The 14,822-nt window shown below is 41.5% G+C and overlaps 1 protein-coding gene across 1 annotated transcript in view; it reads right to left on the bottom strand.

Annotated features, from left to right (window-relative positions):
* The window catches only part of LOC124556259, a 462,906-nt gene that overhangs the window by 126,261 nt on the left and 321,823 nt on the right, over positions 1-14,822 (bottom strand). The window contains exon 12 of the mRNA XM_047130246.1: positions 4,208-4,345. Within this exon, the coding sequence (XP_046986202.1) occupies positions 4,208-4,345 (138 nt within the window). The remainder of the gene's footprint in view (positions 1-4,207; positions 4,346-14,822) is intronic.

The following is a 14,822-nucleotide window of genomic DNA, read 5'->3' as shown; positions in this document are numbered from 1 at the left end:
GAAGGTCGTCGGCTTCTTCTTTGTTCATGGTGTGATGTATTGCCCAAAATGTGATATTCTCGACACACTCTTGGCACTGAGGATCTCGGAATATTAAATTCCCTAATGATTTTCGAAATGGAACGTCTTATGCGTTTATCTCATTTCGCATTCAAAGTCTGCTAATTCCCGTCGTGCGGCCACAATCACGTCGGAAACCTTTTCACATGAATCACATGGGTATAAATGACAACTCTGCCAATGCAGTGCTCTTTCACATCTTGAGTCCGCGATATTATCGCCATCTATATAGGTGTACATCAATATCCCATGACTTTTGCCACTTCAGTGCAGTTCTTTGCATTGCTTTTGCTAAGGCCGGAACTCTGTTTTTGTCACGTGTAGTAAAATACATTATGTGGTCGGAAGTATCAGGACACCCCCAAAAATATACATTTTCCTTATTAGGTGCGTTGTGCTGCCACCTACTGCTAGGTACTCCATATCAGCGGCCTCAGTAGTCATTAGACATCGTGAGAGAGCAGAATGGGGCGCTCCGCGGAACTCAGGGACTTCGAACGTGGCCAGGTGACTGGATGTTACTTGTGTAATACGTATGTACGCGACATTTCCACACTCCAAATCATAACTAGGTCCACTGCTTCTAATGTGATAGTGAAGTGGAAACGTGAAGGGACACGTAAAGCACAAAAGCGTACAGGGTGACCTCGTCTGTTGACTGACAGAGACCGCCGACAGTTGAAGAGGGTCGTAATGTGTAATAGGCAGACATCTATTCAGACAATCACACAGGAATTCCAACTGCATCAGGATCTACTACAAGTACTATGGCAGTTAGGTGGCAGGTGAGAAAACTTGAATTTCATGGTCAAGAGGCTGCTCATAAGCCGTACATCACGCCGGTAAATGCCAAACGACGCCTCGCTTGGTGTAAAGAGCGTAAACATTGGACGCTTGAACTGTGGAAAAACGTTGTGTGGAGTGGCGAATCACGGTACACAATGTGGCGATCCGATGGCAGGATGTTGGTACGGCGAATGCTAGGTGAACGTCATCTGCCAGCGTGTGTAGTGCCATCAGTAAAATTCGGAGGCGGTGGTGTTAAGGTGTGGCATGCTTTTCATGGAGGGAGCTTGCACCCCTTGTTATTTTGAGTGGCACTAGTCCAGCACAGGTCTACATTGATGTTCTAAGCACCTTCTTGGTTCCCACTGTCGAAGAGCAATTCGGGGATGGCGATTGCATCTTTCAGCGCGATCGAGCACCTGTTCATAATGCACGGCCTGTGGCGGAGTGGCTACACGACAATAACGTCCCTGTAATATACTGGCCTGCACAGAGTCCTGAGCTGAATCCTATAGAACACCTCTGGGATGTTTTGGAACGCCGACTTCGTGCCAGGCCTTACCGACCGACATCGATACCTCTCCTCAGTGCAGCACTCCGTGAAGAATGGGCTGTAATTCCCCAAGAAACCTTCCAGTACCTGACTCAACGTATACCTACGAGAGTGGAAGCTGTCATCAAGGCTAAGGGTGGGCCAACGCCATATTGAATTCTAGCATTACTGATAGAGGGCGCCACGAACTTGTAAGACATTTTCAACCAGGTGTCCGGATACTTTTGATCATATAGTGTATAACAGAATGTACAATAAATCTGTGATGTGCAAACTACTCTTTAATCATTCAGTGTAGACTCATTGCTTACCAAACAAACAAAACCCTATAGCAGTACACACTGTATGTCAAATAACTTATTTTACTCTTCGCCCTCGAACTTGCATTCAGAGCTGCTCGGTTCTGTCTTGAATTTGTTTTTCTGGCAGTGGTAACTGTACATGAACAGTCATACACAGCAATATGGGTAAGTTTACCGATTAAGAGTTGGCCATTGGTTCACTGAATGCAATGTAAGAGCGGTACAATTGTACTATACTAACAACGGGACCACGCGGCAATCTGGGTTTTGCATTTTTTTTACATTAATGGTACTGGAAGGTCAGAACTGAAATACCTGTCAGCGAAAGCAGTACCATGCAACTCTGAAAAATTCTTGAGAAAATCAACTATGAAGTTTTCTGGGCCTCTTTAATTCACTGAAAAAAGTCGATTTTTCGACAAGCAATCTGGTTGTGTCGTAAAATGCTCGCCTGCCGTATGGAGGCCTAGATTCGACTCCTGTTTGGTGGAATTTTTTAACAAAGTTGCATGCTCTATGAGCATTTCCGTGAAGTGTAATATACATTAAGTGGCAAAAACATCGGTTGCACTCGAGATTGGTAACTGTTGGATCGCTGATTCGACTCTTGTATTGGTCATTAATGTTTCGTATTTTTTTGTTCACTTTGACTACTGACGTCATTTAAATGCAAAATTCATCAAATATATGCTAAGTAACGCATATGTAATTGTTATTTTAATGAAAAATGCACGTCTTTTGTTTCTAATTACATACCGCACGCAAGATTCCAGTTTTCGTTGCAAATATAAATTCCTAATTATTTATCTATTATTCATAAAAACTAGTTAAATTAAAGGAACATTTTTCACCTCTATGTGTCTTATACTTCACGGAAATGTTCTTTGAACTTGCTCCTATGTTAAATCGAACCAAGACTGTCCACAAGATATGCAAGCATTCTACCACAGGCCACACAGACTGTTGAATTAATTCCCGTCTTTGCCGGCCGCGGTGGTCGAGCGGTTCTAGGCACTTCAGTCCGGAACCGCGCGACTGCTACGGTCGCAGGTTCGAATCCTGCCTCGGGCATGGATGTGTGTGATGCCCTTAGGTTAGTTAGGTTTAAGTAGTTCTAAGTTCTAGGGGACTGATGACCTCAGATGTTGAGTCCCATAGTGCTCAGAGCCATTTGAACCAATTCCTGTCTTTAATATGAATTACACTCGGAAAGTTTCGAAGTCGATGTTTCTCGATAATTTTTGAGAGCTACATGAAAAACTTTGGTTGATTGATATTTGAGTTTTGAACATCACGTACCACGAATTTAAGAAAAAATACAAATATCCGATTGTCGTGTGGTCCTTGTAAGCGGTTATTTCTGTGTTTTGTATGTTTTTATGATTGTATATTACACGATTTTTGTCTGTTGGGATGGTATTTTCACAGAAAAGGTGACTAACGGTATAAATCGTACTTACATTATTATTCTGTAGCGAGCCACTGGAGACCACGCGTTCCGTATGTCAAAATACGCTGAACACTACTAGTACAACCAGCACTGCCATGTCGATGCAGTTTGTGTGCACGCTGTATAACTGGTTTAATGGCGGTGAACATGAACTATGCACTCATAAAAGTAGAACGACGCTGGTTAACTTGAAGGACCCGTGAGCGTCGAGGTTATCGGAAACAGAACACAAGGACAGCCTCATAAAAGATCTGAGTGAAACGGACCGCGAGCTTATCGGAGCTATACTGCCTTTAATTACGTCGCACGTAAAGCCGATCTGATGCACAGCCGTTCCAAATTTTAGTCTAATATCATAAGCATTAGACTCTCTCCACACGTATTCATCCCCAGTTCGCCGGGGACAAACGCAGGTACTTCCTTAGTCGCAAATAAAATTATTGACCTTGAGAAACGGAGGATGACCGTAGAGAAATCAGGTACCGAATAGTTGTAAACTCGTTTTGCCCAGAATAACTGTGATTAATTGTGAAATCTGAAGTTCATATAACATACAATTTTCAAAGAAAACTGCTCCTTGTGACATTCTAAAGAATTTGAGATCACAAAAACAGACACTGCTGGGGAGTAGAGAAGCTAAAGTGCTGCACTGAGAAGTAAAGGAGACGATATAGCAAAGAATCAGTAAAACCCGTTGTATCCTTTCCTTCTAACATAAGCAGTAACTGGCCAAACGTAGTGCTTTCATTAACTAGATTGTAACTATAAATACTAAAGGATTCTAGACACAACATGACTGACAATTTAAAGATAAGAGTGCAATATTATGGGTATGTTTAAGTTCTCTGTAATGACTAGTTTGAAAGAAATCGTCAGTCGTTTCAACAGAAGCTGCTTTGTGTTACAAACACGTCAGTCGTGGTTAAAGCAAGTGCTACGGTCATGCCTGGCGTAAACAATCTAATGCATTATGGTTTGTTGATCTTGATTTAGTTTAATACATCATTAATACAGACTTACACTGGACTGTGGACAATGAAAATTTATTGTTAATACCTTTCTGTTCCTCAGTGCGAACACCAGAACTTTCTGGATTTCTGCTGCTGCCTTACAGAAAACTTCACCATCTATGTGATGTGGCTCTTTTGTGATATTCTGGAGATAACCAATCATTTGAAGAGCGGAAGTGATCTCCTGAAACAAGAAGATTATACTAGTCAGTGACACTTGTAAGCTTACATAGATAGTAACTTGGGCAGTAACAGTAAAATAGGGTAATGATGCAGCTGTACACTACAGTCCATCATCTTTGACTGAAAACCAAGTATCCCCCAAAATATGTCCCAAACACAAAAAATTGAAACTAGTTAAAATCTAGCTTTTTGATATGAGTATGGAGAGGAGGGTCCAGCAGATCTTGGTCTTGGACACAGTACTGTATTAAGAAACTGGTCACAGTACTGTATTAGGAAACTATCTTCACGTGCTTACGTAATGTACGTAGCCGATAGCGGTTTAGTAAATACATTACCTTCACGCTGGAGTTCCACTCGCCAGTAAGTAACAAAGTATCTCCCAGTAAACACTATCCTACCTGCATGGAACCATGCAGATATAGTGGCCATCCCCAAGGAAGGGAAGGATTCTCTCCTGCCAACAAACTACAGACCCGTCAGTCTCGTACCAGCACTTTCAAAACTCTTTGAGTGACTGTAGTATGTGCACCTACTACACCACGCTGAAGCTTAACATCTGTTTACAGTTCGGATTCAGAAGAGGTCACACAACAGCCCAGTAACTACTAAGACTGGTGGAGGAAACTCTCGACGTCTTGCTGAGAATAACTAACCACAGTATATCTGGACCTCTCCAAGGCTTCGACTCGCTGTGGTACGGAGAGCTCTTGTTTAAACTATTGGAACAGGGGTCACCGTGTAACACATTTTACTTCTCCAATCCTACTGGTTGACAGGGCCTTCCACATGAAGACCGGAGAGGGAATTAGAGCACGAAAACACATCCTAGCTGCATTACCTCAAGGATTTGTTCTCAGGCCAGTATTTCACACCCTTTCCACATCAGATGTCCCTAAAAATGACTATATCCATCTAACACTCTATGCTGATTACTTGGCCTTATTCATTAGGAACACGAATGCCCATGCTGTCCAGTGCTGATTTCAAGCTATGGTTTCTGCCTGGAGGAAAATTTCAGCTGAGCTGACGCCACTATGGATGAATGGTGGGTATATCATGTCAGTGACAGCAAGATATCTCGATATCATTGTTGCAAAGGAACATCCAAGAAATTCAAATGAGTCAACTGGTCGAACGCGTGCTCTCTACCCATCACTGAACCAAGAATCCATGCTACCATCACACTCTATATGTCCTCTACTGGACTTTAGCGTGTCCACTGCTGGAACATGGTTCTCCGATATGGGGAAATTCTGAAGACTTTCATATAATCTATCTACATTAAATACGAAACTGGGCCTTGAGGCTTCCTTTTCATATACCAGGAGATTTACCACCAAGATATCCTGCTGAAGTCACTGGAATTCCCCCTCTCCACAAATGATGACAACCGACTAGACTCAAATGCTGTAGGAAAGTGAGGCAGTCAGATAATACGCAAAACAGGGTGTTGAGTTGTAAGATGCATTGTGCAATCTGAGAACCAGGTGGACCGATCTATTACACAGTGAGAGTGAATAAATAAGGAAGACAGCATATACTACATGTAACATTTACAGCAAATTGGTACAGAGTAAATCGTGATGTTGCGCAATATGTTACAAGCGCTACTGTGTGAGTAGAATATTGCGATGTGGTGGAGTCTTGGTGGTGAGTTAAGGCATCACACTTCATTTGGAGACGGTATCTTCGCTTTTAATTGGGGGAGCGAAGCATGACCGCATAACGTAGTGTGGATTTTCCTGGCCAGTGATTGGTCAAAGTGCTCAAGGCAGAAATTCCATTGAGAATGCCGCCAGAGTCGAGTGGTAGCCGTAGCCGAGTGTGGTCGCGTATGTGAGAGTTGGGTGGCGTCTGCTGCTGAATGCGGTTAGAAAGTTCGCGGTCTGGGCAGAAATCTGTTCACTGCTCGAAACGTTTATTATCGACAGTCATCGCCAGTGAAACATTATTAAGCATTGAGTGCATTATTAATAGTTAGGAGGCAGCAGTGGAAGTGAGCGGTCATGAGTCTGAGGTCATGGAATACGAAGTTTGCAAAAAGTGTTAATTACTACTAGATTAATTCATGGAAGGATTAATTGCATTATGAGGTTATAAAACGCGACTGATTAATATTATTATTTGCAAGCGTTAACTACTGATTTACTCAGTTGGAGTATTGTGTAATATTTAATGTGTGATGTTAACAATGCTCCGGCAAAATGTGCAGTACTAAATAAATAATAGGCACTCATTCAAACAAATTTACAGGATCATTACTGAAAAGTACACCCGTATTTTCCTACAACCATAACAGCTGCAGCACTACTTCATAAATGGAGCTACAACCAAGCCTTATCTTCTGCGACGTGAGTCACATTGAACTTTAGATGACATCAGGTGAATTATAGAATTCCACGATGTGTGCTTGTTGCTGCACAAACCAAAATACAGCACTCACGGTTACAGTCAGGCTGTTACTCGCAGCCACTGGGAGATGGCTTGTAGAGCTGAGATTTTGAACGTGGGATCCCTTGTGGGGATGATTCTGAGTTACTGTGACTATGACAGATTGTACTGTATGTGAACAGTGAATTAACACTATCAGTGACTGTACGACAGTAATCCATTGAACAGTGACTTTTATAGGTTGTAAAATGGCTTTTATTAATAACAACATTTAGAGCACTGGATTAGAGTGATACCTGAACAGTTTTTTTAAACAGAATTACTGGTTTTGGCTACACAATAGCCACCTTCACACTGTACAATCAAGATAAAAGAAAATACCTTACGAGCTACTACATTAAGAGATTAAAAACAAAGGACATACTTCTCATTCTGCTGCACTGCAACGAGTCATAACCACGTAAGAAGACATAGGTCAAAACTTTCATGCATGCTTCATTCAGTTATAGATAGGATGCAAAGCTAACCTAGAGGCTGTTGATGCATAGTTATTTATTGTTCTAATCACAATATAAAATGGAAAATACAAAACAGAAAAATTCATATATTGTCAAAGTTAATTCTGTCTTCTTCCATTATAATATTAATTCTAGAACCATCACAATGTATTCAATTTTAAAATGGGTTCTTTAACCAATTTTTATTTCTTGAAAGTTTTTTAAAAATTTTGATTAGCTTTAAACAGCCAGAAGACAAATAGATCTTGCATATGGTTAAATGTTGAAACATAAAAAATATATATAACTAAGAATATTTCAAAAAACCATTATCTTCAGTGAACCTCATTTTAGTTACTTTGTGTAATTATCTGTATATTATGCATGGAGTAATGAGTTCTACGATAGCTTTGCTTCCTATCTGTAACCAGTTCATGCATGCATAGCGATTTTGACTCATGTTATTTTTGCATGGGTACGACTTGGTTCAAATGGCTCTGAGCACTATGGGACTTAACTTCTGAGGTCATCAGTCCCCTAGAACTTAGAACTACTTAAACCTAACTAACCTAAGGACATCACACACATCCATGCCCGAGGCAGGATTCGAACCTGCGACCGTAGCGGTCGCGCAGTTTCAGACTGTAGCGCCCAGAACCGCTTGACCACTCCGGCCGGCAGGTACGACTTGTTGCAGTGCAGCAGAATGAGAACTTTCGTAATGCAGTAGCTAGTAATGTGTCTTTCAGTTTTATTACAGATTCTGAACATGGCTACTGAACAGCCATAACTGGTAATTCCGTTTAAACCACTATGTGATCAAGACAATTAAATAAAAAAGTTATGTACTTTCTATGATCACCCCCCCCCCCCACCCCCCCCACCCCCAAAATTGTTATTTTATCTCAAATTCTATTCAGTAGAACAATAATTGAGTGTAAATCTGCAGAAGAAAAATGATGAAAGTGACTTTACATTTTTTTTGCTGCGATTGAAAATCATGTAAGTTTTCAATGAGAGTTGGTTATTTTACAAAGAATGTTCGCAGTGATTGTGGACCACCACGTATTGTGAACTGCATGATAAAAATAGCTAACATCAAGAAAAGAAGCCTCGAGACTTTTTTTTACAGCACATCAGACCTAGAAGGATGACATCGCACCAGGCACCAGGCAGCTGGGGCGCTGTTACTTACGGGGAACAGCCACGGCAGATTAAGTTACCACACCTGCTGAACAGGAAGGTCGCAGTCTGACAACAGGGGACCAGACATCGTAAATTTTAGACAGGCTATTTTTATCCAGGATCCATAGCTGGTAGAGCGCCACAGTGCAGTCTGAATCTTCATAGTGAGTGCATTCTTTTAGTAGTAGTTGCCAGTAAGCTTTGGCAGAAAATGATTGATGAAAGTAATCTGAGAAATCTTACTGAGCATGAAAATGAGATAATTAGGTTGCTCAGGGAATAGCTTGCAAAATAAGAAGCAGACAGTGAAGCAGAAGCTGTTGAAAATGGTATTAAAGAATTTAATCAATTCATTAAAGGAATGAATCACTCTAGTAAAGAACAACTGGAGATTTATTTTCGACAGTTACATAAAATACTTGATATGTCCGTTAATGAAAGACTTGATGACAAAATAACAGAGGTTAGAACTTCTCAGTACAACGAACTGATAACTGTTAGTTTTGTCATTAAAAAGAAGTGTTTAAATTTTAAAAAAATGGTTGCAAAGCTCTATTTGAGACAAATTTTAGCAGAGATTTGTTCAAAATTGAAAATAATGAGAATTCAAGTCAACTTCGTTTCGAACTGGGTGAGTTACACAGCAAAATTAAAAGTAGGTTGGTTGAAACTGGAGAATTACTGGCCACCTATGTTAAAATGGCAATTGCAGTATGTTGAAAAGCGAAGAGTTATGCAAACATGGAATAATGGACTGCTACCAAGAAATGACACGACGCCAATGCAAACTCATGCACGCCACATTAGATGGGAAGATATGTCGCAAAAGTAAGCTTTTAGCTCAAGTATTATGAACGTAATGACCTCAGGCGGTATGCCACTACGCGAACAATGACGTGTGGCTTTGTACTTTTTAAATACTGAATGGTTATAATTAAACTGATGATGTTCCGCGTGCTGAAGTGCAGGCTATATACATCGCAGAATTCTGAAACGTTATACGAGGGGCGTTCAGAAAGTAAGCTCCGATCGGTCGCGAAATGGAAACGACTATGAAAATCCGATAAAGCTTTGCACAGATGTGTTGGGTAGTGTCTCTAGTATAACCCCAGTTAGCATCACGTCGCTCTTCTCATTTCTGAGCTTGCAGTGAGTGCGTAAAGATGTCTAGAAAATAGTGTCTGCCACCAAGTACGAGGGCCTGGTGAGAAAGTTCGCCTGAAGCTATGCAGCTAACATTACATAACTGCTGTGCTGTTTCGTCTTCACGACAATTCTCAGCCGCATTCTGCAGGGGCAATGAAGATGCTCCTGCATCGTTTTCAAATGGAAATGTTAGATTACCCACAATACAGTCCGCAATTGTCTCCCCCTGAGTTTCATCTCTGGTCACATGAACCGCTGTCTTTGAAGACAACATTTTGACACAGACAACGAGGTGTAGGCCAGCGTGGAGAATTGGCGGAAAGCACTGGCGGCTGCCTTCTATGATGAGGCTATTGAAAAGTTGGTACAACGCTATGACAAAAGTCTAAGACAGAACGGCGACTACGTAGAGAAGTAGCTGAAAGGTGTAGCTAATTGTTACAAGTAAAACATTTCTGATGTTCATTGTGGTTTCAATTTGGCAATCAATCGGAGCTTACTTTCTGAACAGGCCTCGTAGATATGTTCATCATTCGGACACTTGCGGAGAATGCTGAGAACATAATAATTCCATTTTCTTCCACCAGGGGAAAATATGGCACTGTAAGCAGTCAGTACGTGCTTTGGATGCTGGAAAGGGGAAGAAAGATGAAACACATGATAATGGTAGCATGTTTATAAGGATATGTCCGCAAGTTACAATATGTTTCCAGTTTGGTCTCCCGACTCAGGACCTTTTTACATCTGTACCATAGCAAGTTCGACAGTTGCTAGCAGCATATGTGGTGCAATCAGAGTGATATGACATCTTATGCTATCCTTCAGATCAGGAAGAATTCCGATACATCCATGATAGACATGATCTTTCAGATATCTGCATAACCAGAAGTTCCATGATCATAGGTCGAGAATCCGGAAGGCCACACATAATGAAATTGCCTAGGGATGATGCAGTCGTCATCGAAGCTTTCTCGAAGCAAATCTTTCACTCGGAATGCGACATGTGGTGTCCCGCATCTTGCATGAAAATAGTGGTACGAACACAGTTGTGTCCTTGCAAAGCTGGAATAATGTGTTACACAAGGAGGTCCCCATGACGTGCAGATGTCGCTGTATACAGGCTCGTGAGGTATTATCTCTTTGAAGAAAAACAGACCGACAGTGGAAGTGCTTGTGATACCACATAGTCGCATAGACTGAGTGCAGTGGGTGTTCCTGCACAACATGTGGCAGAGTAGAACCCCATATGCGACAGTTCTGTGGATTCACGGCACTGTGCACTGTAAAATGTGCCTCTTCCTTTCAAAGAATATTCTCCAGCCACACATCATCCATTTCTATGCGTTCCAAAAAGCGAAGGGAAAAGTCACAGCATTGTAGGCTACCTTGGGGCTTTATTTGGTGCACATTCTGAAAACTGCATAGATACCAGTGTAAAATGCGCCGCAAAATCTTTTGAACTGTTGGCCAGGGAGATACAGCTGAAGCGCTGACTACAGAATTTAAGGCATGTGCTGCACGGTCGGCTACAGCAAATCCGTCAGCAACTGCTATGTGAATGGGCTGTCTCCCCCTCCCTGCGACACCACAAAATTTATCTGTTTCTTCAAATTTTTTGATCATATTCTTTAGCCCATTTATTGTCATGGGGTCTCTTCGCAGTAGTTTCTGTCGGCGATATTCACACGATGTAGCGATGCTGTTGCTGCCGACCTGAGAAAACAACTTTACCAGCAGTGCATGGTGTTTTTTTCTCAAAAGCCACTGCGTTTCATACGGAAAACTTCAACCTTCTTCACTCTTTCCACCAACAGTCTCGTCACAAAGGAAATCAACTCACGTTACCAAGTGACGAACAACATGCTGATTTCAACAAAGGAAACATTTCACATCCTGACTGCTTACAGAGCCATATTTTTATCTGGTGGTAGACAGTGTAGCTATTATTTTTCCAGCATACTCTGTGTACGCGCTGATTAATGAACCTGCAATGTATGCAGCCCACGCTACAGCACTTGGACCACTGTGAACTTAATCAGAACCACCCAGTAAACAGATCATATTACTTCTATTTCATTTTATGTATGACCATGCGTTCTCCAAAAATCCTATCAATATTTTGAAGCATATAGTTTTTTCTCTAATTCTGAAAACCGGGATTGAGACAATACACTAGGAAGCAGCTGAAATAACAAATACGACACAAGTCATCAGATGGTTCAAATGGCTCTGAGCACTACGGGACTTAACATCTGAGGTCATCAGTCCCATAGACTTAGAAGTACTTAAACCTAACTAACCTAAGGACACAACTCACATCCACGCTCGAGGCAGGATTCGAACCTGCGGCCGTAGCAGCAGCGCGGTTCCGGACTGAAGCGCCTAGAACCGCTCGGCCACAACGACCGGCTAATCGTCAGATAATACAATATATAACATGTGCAGTGGTACACGAACATTTGAACCATTTTTGGTGTACTGACCACATGCCCCTCCATATGACGCCTGAGGCTAAGGATGACACGGCGGCCGGTCGGTACCGTTGGGCCTCCCAAGGCCTGTTCGGACGGAGGTTAGTTTTAGTTCTTAGCTGTAGTGCCCGGCGTTGCCAGGGATGTTTTATATCCGCCACACAAAGTGTTTGGCCCTGCGCCTAGTTGATGATACTGCGAATATAAGCCGCACGGGAAACTCCAATCGCTTTAAATCCAAGGGCATATCTGAATCACTGGTTGTCAGCGGAATGCGACGATTGAATACGCCATCACCTGTGACTTTCATAAAAATCAGATTCCAGGCTTCTGGCCTTGACTTTGCAAATATACACCAATTTCAGACCAAAAGCTTTGTAATAACAATTACATCATAGATTATGATTTGATTCCTTTTTACATTCCACATTAAAGTAATACATTTATATATATGTATAACATAAGGTACTTCACGCGATATTCGGTAACAACGTTTTGTCTTACACACACCCACCCACACACACACACCCACCCACACACACACACACACACAGGGAATGAAAGACGAACCCACTTGGTAGAATTTTGCACAGAGCGTAATTTAATCGTAGATAACATTTGGTTTAAGAACCATGAGAGAAGATTGTATACGTGGAAGGGAGCTGGAGACAGCCGAAGGGTTCAGATTGATTATATAATGGTTATACAGAGATTTGGGAAACATATTTTAAATTGTAAGACACTTCCAGGGGCAGATGTGGACTGTGACCACCATTTACTTGCTATGAACCGTAGATTAAAAGTGAAGAAACTACAAAAAGGCAGTAATTTTAGGAGATGGGACCTGGATAAACTGAAAGAACCAGAAAGTGTAGAGGGTTTCAAAGAGAGCATTAGGGAACGATTGACATTGAATAGCGGAAGGGAATACAGCAGAAAAAGAAGGGGCAGCTTTGAGAGATGAAACAGTGAAGGCAGCAGATCAAGCAAGTAAAGGGACGAGGACTAGTAGAAATCCTTGGGTAACACAAGAGATATTGAATTTAATCGATGAAAGGAGCAAATATAAAAATGCTATAAATGAAGCAGGCGAAAGAGAATACAAATGTCTAACAAATGGGATAGACAGGAAGTGAAGAATGGCTAAGCAGGAAAGGCTAGAGGACAAATCTAAGGATGTAGAAGTATATATCACTAGGGGGTAAGACAGATACTGCCTACAGGAAAATTAAAGAGGCCTTTGGAGAAAAGAGAACCACTTGCATGAATATCAACAGCTCAGATGGAAAACCAGTCGTAAGCAAAGAAGGGAAAGCAGAAAGATGGAAGGAGTATATAGATTGTCTGTGCAAAGGAGATGTACTTGAGGGCAATATTATGGAAATGGAAGAGGACGTAGAGGGAGATTAGAATGGAGATGTGATACTGCGTGAAGAATTTGACAAAGAACTGAAAGACCTAAGTCGAAACAAGGCCCCAGGAGTAGACAACATTCCGTTAGAGCTGTTGATAGCCTTAGCATAGTCGTCCATGACAAAACTCTTTATCTGGCGAGCAAGATGTATGAGACAGGCAAAATACCCTCAGACTTCAAGAAGAATATAATAATTATAGTTCCAAAGGAAACTAGTGCTGTCAGGTGGGAAAATTACCGAACTTTTGTTGTTGTTGTTGTTGTTGTTGTTGTGGAATTCAGTCCAGAGACTGGTTTGATGCAGCTCTCCATGCTACTCTATTCTGTGCAAACTTCTTCATCTCCCACTACCTACTGCAACCTACTTCCTTCTAAATCTGTTTAGTGTATTCATCTCTTGGTCTCCCTCTGCGATTTTTACCCTCCGCGCTGCCCTCCAATACTAAATTGGTGATCCCTTGATGCCTCAGAATATGTCCTATCAACCGATCCCTTCTTCTAGTCAAGTTGTGCCACAAACTCCTCTTCTCCCCAATTCTGTTCAATACCTCCTCATTAGTTATGTGATCTACCCATCTAATCTTCAGCATCCTTCTGTAGCACCACATTTCGAAAGCTTCTATTTTCTTTTTGTCTAAACTATTTATCGTCCATGTTTCACTTCCATATATGGCTACACTCCATACAAATACTTTCAAAAATGACTTCCTGACACTTAAATCGATACTCGTTGTTAACAAATTTCTCTTCTTCAGAACGCTTTCCTCGCCACTGCCACTCTACATTTTATATCCTCTCTACTCCGACCATCCTCAGTTATTTTGCTCCCCAAATAGCAAAACTCATTTACTACTTTAAGCATCTCATTTCCTAATCTAATACCCCCAGCAAAATACTAACACGAATCCTTACAGAAGAATGAAAAAACTGGTAGAAGCGGACCTCGGGGACGATCATTTTGGATTCCAGAGAAATGTAGGAGCACGAGAGGCAATACTGACTCTATGATTTCTCACAGAAGTTACGTTAAGGAAAGCCAAACCTATGTTTCTAGCAGTTGTAGACTTAGAGAAAGCTTTTGACGATGTTGACTGGAATATTCTCGTTAAAATTCTGAGGGTGGCAGGGGTAAATTACAGGGAGCGAAAGACTATTTACAATTTGTACAGATGCCAGATGACAGTTATACTTGTAAGAGTCGAAGGGCACGAAAGGGAAGCAGTGGTTGAGAAGGGAGTGAGATGATATTCAATATGTATATTGAGTAAGCAGTAAAGGAAAAAAAAGAAAAATTTGGAGTAGGAATTAAAGTCGAGAGAGGAGAAATAAAAACTTTGAGGTTTGCCGATGACATTGTAATTATGCCAGAGA

The sequence above is a fragment of the Schistocerca americana genome, chromosome X (assembly GCF_021461395.2).
Source record: "Schistocerca americana isolate TAMUIC-IGC-003095 chromosome X, iqSchAmer2.1, whole genome shotgun sequence".
In the NCBI taxonomy this organism is placed as follows: Eukaryota; Metazoa; Arthropoda; class Insecta; order Orthoptera; family Acrididae; genus Schistocerca; species Schistocerca americana.
This window is presented reverse-complemented; position numbering and strand designations above follow the sequence as displayed.